The sequence below is a fragment of the Ostrea edulis genome, chromosome 10 (genome assembly GCF_947568905.1).
Source record: "Ostrea edulis chromosome 10, xbOstEdul1.1, whole genome shotgun sequence".
Lineage (NCBI taxonomy): Eukaryota > Metazoa > Mollusca > Bivalvia > Ostreida > Ostreidae > Ostrea > Ostrea edulis.
Window position 1 is genome coordinate 30,903,308 of NC_079173.1, and position 8,230 is coordinate 30,911,537.

The following is an 8,230-nucleotide window of genomic DNA, read 5'->3' on the forward strand; positions in this document are numbered from 1 at the left end:
CAAATCTTTCCAACATTCCCGCCATAGATGCCTTTGATTGTTGATGTGACATCGTTTCTTCAGAACTACTGTGATACAATGTCGCACAGGCATTACCGCGTCATTGACTAATATGTTGACAGTGCTACCGTTTGAGCGAGCGCAGCTTCATATATGTACATATTTTGTAATGTTCATGCTTTGATCAGGATCAATTTAAACAAGATCTATTTGCAAAATACTCATTACATGAATTTTCTCCCAGGGTTTTTATATTAAAAATCATTAAAACATGTATACATGAATGTGATTTAAATATTTTTATGCTATATATACTTTTTATTTCTGCTACCTTCACTGTGACTTGCTTAACCTTTGATGCATGACCTGTTCTGAACTGTATGTTCTCAGCCTCTACTTCCTTTTTTCTACTCTCAATCTTTTCAAGTTACTAATTGTATGATAAAAATGCCCAAACCTTTCAAGTTTGTAAAACTATGTTTAAACAGCACTGTCTTTGAACACAAAACGCATTTCAATATATCATGAAAATTTAAAAATAAATCGATAAATTCAACTATTTGGCATGTATATGCCTGCCCCCCCCCCCCCCAGAAAACCTATCTAATTAGAAAAATGAAATTCATATGATAATCCCCTTGTAGCAATGGTATGTTCCAAAAGAGAAAATTAGAACAAGTTTTATAATTTTGTACATAATCCTAGTTGTAACACGATGAAGAAATATTTCAGCATTCACATATAATCATTGAATAAAATTGCAACATCATTGATTTCAGCCCCTCTCCTGGAATGCTGTTGTTGTGAGGATACATTAATTAAGATCAATTTACAATTTACAAAACTAGAATTAAGGATTTTTCAGTCGTTAATTTATTTAGCAAGTGGCATGGGGTTGGTTATCATGAGGGAAGGGGGGGGGGGGGTTGTCATCGTGGTTTGCATTACTGGACATGTTAAAAGGAAATGGATTGAAGCACTTGTTATTTTTAGTCGCGGGGAAAAAACCCAAAGATTTTTAAAAAATGTTTTCAATCCGATCGATTTATTTTGTAATTTTTTAAATAGCACTAATTCAGTACCTGTGATCCCTCACATATTCTAACAATTTTTAAGAAGTTAGTCTCCCCTTTTTTTTTTTTTTTATTGTTAGAATAATAAATTCCTATTGAGAATTTAGTATTTTAATCAATTACGTATGCCTAATGTTCACGTAATATGACTTTTAACAAGTATGTATTTAGATCCGCCACTGTCTGCCTTATTATGATGTACGTCAAAACGTAGACATGAGGTCACACATCATCTTAGCCTGCCTTTCATAAACATTGCACTCCATTAAACATTTCGCCTAATGGTGCACTAAATTTTGGAGCTAGGAGGCCACAAGATTAGGATGATATTCCGTGTAAGTTCACTATCATATTCTAAGGTGTGACTTGGCGAGATCTCAGCCATTTTTGACAAGGGACTTCTGGGATTGGCGTCAAAAAATTTTCCTTGTTAGAGGTTGAGATTTATCTCGGATTATTTCCCGCGCTCTTGTCATTAGAGCTTGCGCTCGCTACTAGAATGTTTGTCCCGAAAACCTCACGAGATTTGTACTGTTTTAGTTTTTTAAAATATTTTTGTGGTGGGTCTGGTTAGGTTTTTTTTTTAATTAGATGGGTCATTGTAAAATGAGTTTTATTAATTTGATGGGTCATGGGGGCAATTTTTAATTTCTTTTTTATGGGTACTTGGTATATACAAAAGGTGCCTCCCTACCCCTACCCCTACCCCCCCCCCCCCCCCCCCCCCCCCAATGTATTTATTTCTGGAATAACCCTTACTAATCTGTCCTTGTAAAATTATTAAAGTTACTTTCATAGTAAAGTTTTATTTTTTAAATTCTATTCCTTAAAATTAAGAAATCACTTACTAATTTAAATTGTTAAATTGACAGTGAATTTTGTTCATTTTATGTGCACTGTATTTTGACGTGCAAGTTCACATTCCAGGCTGCTGTTCCAATAAGCCATCTCCCCCCTGATAAATATATTTCATGACTTGTAGAGGCAATGTAAACAAATGGTGATTCGGTAAATGAATATAGATATAAGAACTGCACTTTTGAGCTGTTCATGGTCAATATGAACGGATTTGGATTTGAGGCAAATTAGCTAGTGTGATTCACAGAATTTGCCTCAAATCCAAATCTATTCACATTGACCATGAACAGCTCAAAAGTGCTGTTCAATTCTTCATTAAATGGCATCCCTGAGTTGTGTGGGTTAATCTTGATCCTCTTTGGCTTTAGTGGGGTAATTACATGAGTTGAAAATTTTTCATGGGAATAAAGAGGGTAAAAAAAATCTTGTTGAAGTTTTCTGAAGAATGACAGGTCCAGGTTGATTCAGGTAGCTGTTGTAACCAATAGATCTCTCCCTTTTTTTGTTTACAGAGAGCCAGACAGAAAGCGTCCCAGGCGGGGTGGACTTGTGTCCTATAAAGAAAAACCACTCAACAGGTATTTATGAAGTTGTAAAATGGAAGAAGGGGCAAGCTTACTTACTTAAGAACAAGTTTGATATTTTTTCCATTAAAGAATGTGACAGGTAATACATTTTGTCCCAGTAGGGGATGTAGCTACTTGCTTGTACAAGTATACGTGTGTTTTATCAAGCTTATTACTACACTGTACCCATGTTATGAATAAGGGGAAATTTTAAGGATATAGGGGGCCCCTTGATAATAATAATAATAGATAATCATAGTACAATATGCTTTAAGAAAAAGACACTTTTTAGCTCACCTGAACCGAAGGTTCAAGTGAGCTTTTCTGATCGCTTTTTGTCCATCGTCTGTCTGTCTGTCCATCTGTCTGTTAAACTTTTCACATTTTCGATTTCTTCTCCAGAACCACTGGGCCAATTTCAACCAAACTTGGCCAAAAGCATCCTTGGGTGTAGGGCTTTCAAGTTTGTTCAAATGAAGGGCCATGTCCCTTTCAAAGGGGAGATAATCACAAAAATGCAAAAATAGGGTGGGGTCATTTAAAAATCATCTTCTCAAGAACCACTCGGCCAGAAGAGCTGAAATTTACCTGAAAGCTTCCTGACATATTGCAGATTACAAGTTTGTTCAAATCATGGCCCCCGGGGGTAGTAGGATGGGGCCACAAGGGGGATCAAAGTTTTACATACAAATATATAGGAAAAAATCTTTTTCTCAATAACCACTGAGTCAGAAAAGCTGATATTTACAAGAAAACTTTCTGACATAGTGCAGATTCAAGTTTGTTCAAATCATGGCCCCCGGGGGTAGTAGGATGGGGCCACAAGGGGGATCAAAGTTTTACATACAAATATATAGGAAAAAATCTTTTTCTCAATAACCACTGAGTCAGAAAAGCTGATATTTACAAGAAAACTTTCTGACATAGTGCAGATTCAAGTTTGTTCAAATCATGGGCCCCGGGGGGTAGGATGGGGCCACAAGTGGGGGGTTGGGTTCAAAGTTTTACAAACAAATATAGGAAAAAGCTTTAAAAATCTTCTTCTCAAGAACCATTGGGCCAAAGAAGTTGACATTTACATGAAAGCTTTCTGACATAGTGTAGATTCAAGTTTGCAAAGGGTAGTTTGGGCCATAATAGGGACTAAGGTTTTACATGCAAATATATATGGAAAGTCTTCAGATGTGGGCCAAGGTGACTCAGGTGAGCGATGTGGCCCATGGGCCTCTTGTTTTGGTAATTTCTATTCCAATATTTTGTAGGGGAATCTACCAACTTAGGAGTAGGGAAATGTTTTACCAGTAAATTGGGAAATATTCCTTCTTTGTCAAAAGGGGAAAAGATCGGTCGTACAAAGAATCTTCATAATGATAACTCCCTTGAAGACTACATTATAAAGTTCAAAGTCAATTTCAGAACTAGATATATGCATGTAGTCGCAATTCAGATTTCACACAGTTATGTAAGGTCAACAGAGATTTTGGGGTCGAAAGGTCACAGTCATGAATGGGTTTAATAATAAAGTGATGCCATAGAAGGCACATGTTTTACTATTTTATCCCAGAGAGGAAAAATCCTCAAAGTAAAAATATCATTATTGAAAGTTTATGGTTAGAAATGATGGCATTTTTAGATTGGAAGTTATAAACAAAGCAGATAAACATTCTGTGTCAGATGGAGAAAGAAGCTTAGTGTTTGGGCCACAGATGATCCTTAGTTAATAATGAAATGTAACAGTATTTAGTTTCAATAAAAAAGACATTTGCTCTCTCAGCCCCGTATTTCCTACATGAAATGAAAAATATTTATTCTTCACAAGATTTAAAGGTCAAGGTCATACAAATTGATGGCTTCGGAAGATTCCATACCAATCTATCCCGAAAGCACCAGACCGTCAGATAAAACTGATGAAAATCGATTTGGACCGATTGAATTTTCACCTGTCCAAAACTTTTATCATTAATATTGATCATCGACTATTTGTCCAAATATCCTGTCATTATTTTTCTTTTTCGCAGACTGCCGTAGAGAAAAAACGTTGGAATGCTCTATACATGTAAAACAACAACAAAATGCATGCATATACATCATACATGTTGATCTGTGATGCCATTGTTTCCAAGAGTTGATTTGCTTTTATCATTATTTGCAGCAAAATAAGAAGAGGAGATCCATTCTTTCAGATAACCTGAGTTAACTCTGACATTCCATGAAACTACAGTAAATTTTTACCATGTGTTTCACATGGATTCATTGAAAAACTATTTCATTAAATATGCTCATAGTATTTTTAGCTCACCTGAGCCGAAGGCTTTTAAAAGTGAGCTTTTCTGATCAAAATTTGTCCATTGTCTGTCGGCGGCGGCGTTGTAAACTTTTCACATTTTCATCTTCTCCAGAACCACTGGTTCAATTTCAACCAAACTTGGCACAAAGCATCCTTGGGTGAAGGGCTTTTAAGTTTGTTCAAATGAAGGACCGTGCCCATTCAAAGGGGAGATAATCACAAAAATGAAAAAAGAAAAAGGGTAGGGTCATTTGAAAATCTTCTTAAGAACCATTGAGCCAGAAGAGCTAAGATTTACATGAAAGCTTCCTGACATGGTACAGATTCAAGTTTGTTCAAATCATGCCCCTTGGGGTAGGTTGGGGTCGCAATAGGGATCAAAGTTTTACATGGGAATAATTAGAGAAAATCTTCTTCTCAAGAACCAATGTGCCAGAAGAGCTAAAATTTACATGAAAGCTTCCTGACATAGTGCAGATTTAAGTTTGTAAAAATCTTGGCCTGTAGGGGTAGGTTGGGGCCACAATAGGGACTAAGGTTTTACATACAAGTATACATGGAAAATCTTCAGATATATGGGACAAGGTGACTCAGGTGAGCGATGTAGTCCATGGTCTTCTTGTTATTATTTATTATGATAGTTTCTTATGAAAATTAACTTGTATAGAAATTAACCTTTTTATTGATCATTTTAAAAGATGTAACTGCAGGAGCAATTATACTTGCATGTATTTATGCGACTTTATAAATCTTTGAAAAAAGTTCATTGAGGTCACATTTCTGTTTCCAGAAAATGGAGTTACTTCCCTTGCAGTAAAGGCTGCAGATACAAATTGTCAGAGCAATGAATACAGGACGATTGGATAGTTATGTATCTTAAGTTAGAATTTCTGCCGTTGGAATATTATATGTTATAGTCCCCCTGTAAAATGTTTGTAACTCTGTAGTGTTTAGGTGGGAAGTACAGCGGAATCAGCCATCCATGACTGCTGGTTATTATATGTTATTGTGTAAATTTAAATTGTATTTCTTTATGTGTGTGTATTAATTTTCAGTGATGTAACTACAAGATATGTACATACAATTTATTAGTGTTAGAATTGTAATTTTCGATCTTTTGAAGAGGTATTGAGGGGGGGGGGTCTCAGTGGTTTTATTATTTTACACAAGTTGTTCGTTGTTGCACGATGTAGCTTGAAATTTCGTCATGATCATTTGTTTCTCGCACATTCAATCTTGGAAGTATTCCCATGTTCATAGTACAAAGTCCCAAGTTCATGTAAGCTTCTCTAATCATAGCTTATTCATTGATTCATTCATCTGCTGCAGAATATCTGCATGCATAGTAATCAAACTTGGCATAAATGCTGCTGTAGTGGGTCTGTATAAGTACATAATAACCTTTGAACATCTAAAATAACAGTCGTGGCATCCGATTGGTTGAAAAAGAAATTAATTTCTTTTATGGAATGGTGCTGCCTTGTCCCCAAGCGTGGCACGAATGATTCACTAGTGACCTTTAATATTTTTTCATACCGGAGTCTTTGTTGCCCTCGACCATTATCCTAGCCTGGAGGTTATAAAACTCTTACTGTACTCAGCCATATCTGTTTTGAGTAAAACTCTGAGCAAGCTCCGAAGCATACTCAAAAAGTCTTGAGCATGTACTCAATTTGAGTATGAGAATGATTTTATAAAAAAGTTTTATAACCTTCACTCTTGAGTATGAGTACGATTTAGAGTATTGAGTTTGAGTGTGAAAACTTGCTCAAAAAAGTTTGTGATAAAGTTTTATGACCTCCAGGCCTGGTTTGTGATAAAGTTTTATGACCTCCAGGCCTGGCTTGTAATAAAGTTTTAAAACCTCCAGGCCAAGTTTGTGATAAAGTTTTATAACCTCCAGGCCTGGCTTGTAATACAGTTTTACAATCTCCAGGCCTGGCTTGTAATAAAGTTTTATGACCTCCAGGCCTGGTTTGTGACAATGTACTTTGTGTGGTTCTCTGGATTCTTTCCTAGATTGTCCTAGGCAAAACACAAATCATCCCCAGATATAAGGCATGCAGCACTGATGAGTATTACAGATTATAGCTGTTTGATGCAATAAAGTCAAATTAGGCATGAGATTATATTTATTATTCCTTATATAGACATATAACTCCTCATTTTACATACATTATTCAGTATAAATGTTGTGGTATAAATGTTACATGTTCTGTTTTAAAGATCAGATCAATGTATATTGTTTGGCAATACCCTTTTTCACATTGGCTAAGGATGGAAAAAAGAGGATGTATATGTACAATGATATTTTGAAATTGATACCTTTGGATTACTTTATTTAATTTTTTTTAAGAATGCATTTTTTTAATTTTTTTTTTAAAGAAAGTAATCTAAAAACAATTTAGAACCCCTGCTAGACTTGAACCCACTATCAACAGATCAACAGCTACATATACTCAGCTAGGCAATTAGATTTAAAAGGAATATACAAGTTATGCAAATATTTATATTCACATTCATGGAAGTCAGCCATTTATAAGGATGTGTTATTCCTCCTTAAATGACAGATTGATTTCTTTTGTTCAATTTTTGTTTTATGACTGCCATTCTGAGTGGACTAAGTCAGAATCATGGAGTTGTATGTTTTATTTCTTAGCCATTTTTTATTTCAAACTATTTTTATTGGAGTGACCAACGGTAGACTGTATAATGTACATGTATTGATAAAGGTAACAGGTAATTTCCAATTTCTGTGAACTTTGTGTTTTATAGTTCATGCATGACTACTAAATATATGTACAATAAATAGAAATCTTAAAATTGTATTGTGTTGTGATGCATTGTAGTTAAAACACCCACTTTCCAATATGGAACTTTCGGGATGTGCCGAAACAACCGATTAGACTTGACGTTTATACACCGCTGTCACGTGATAGTAAGAAATTGTAGTGCCAAGTTGACATCGATACAACTGGTGTTTCGCTAGCAGACGGTCCGTAAAGAGGTATGCACAGTCCCATGATGACGATCCAAGTCACTATTGGTGCTTAGTACTTGGATGTAAATTAGATGGAAGGAAAAGGGTGCATTTAGACGTGTATCCTTGAATGCAAGATATTCTTTAGATTTGTTTTCCTCGCGAACTCACATAATTTAATCAAATGCATTTTCTTATAAATGGTTGTAGTGATTCCTCTCTTTGAAAAATAGCATTTTGATACAGTAACTTGATAGCACTTGAAGTATTCCATGCTTGTTTGCTTAGTTGTTATTGTAATCCGGAAGTGACATGCCCTACAAATGACGTTCCATGTGCGATAAAAGTCGGAGCGGCTCCGTATCTTGAAAGTCCCCTATTACATGTACATTAGAATTGTTTGAAATGAAAGATTTTTATTTTATTTTTTCAAATTGTATCATAGTGCTATGTGTTTTTCCGTTCC

General features: G+C 35.4%; 1 protein-coding gene across 1 annotated transcript in view; it reads left to right on the forward strand.

Moving 5' to 3' along the window:
* Positions 1–7,607, forward strand: part of LOC125665771 (serine/arginine repetitive matrix protein 2-like) — a 31,542-nt gene extending 23,935 nt beyond the window's left edge. The window contains exons 8-10 of the mRNA XM_048898619.2: positions 2,444–2,509; positions 4,650–4,717; positions 5,575–7,607. Of these exons, the coding sequence (XP_048754576.2) occupies positions 2,444–2,509; positions 4,650–4,689 (106 nt within the window). The 3' untranslated portion in view covers positions 4,690–4,717; positions 5,575–7,607. The remainder of the gene's footprint in view (positions 1–2,443; positions 2,510–4,649; positions 4,718–5,574) is intronic.
* Positions 7,608–8,230: the final 623 nt, after the last annotated feature.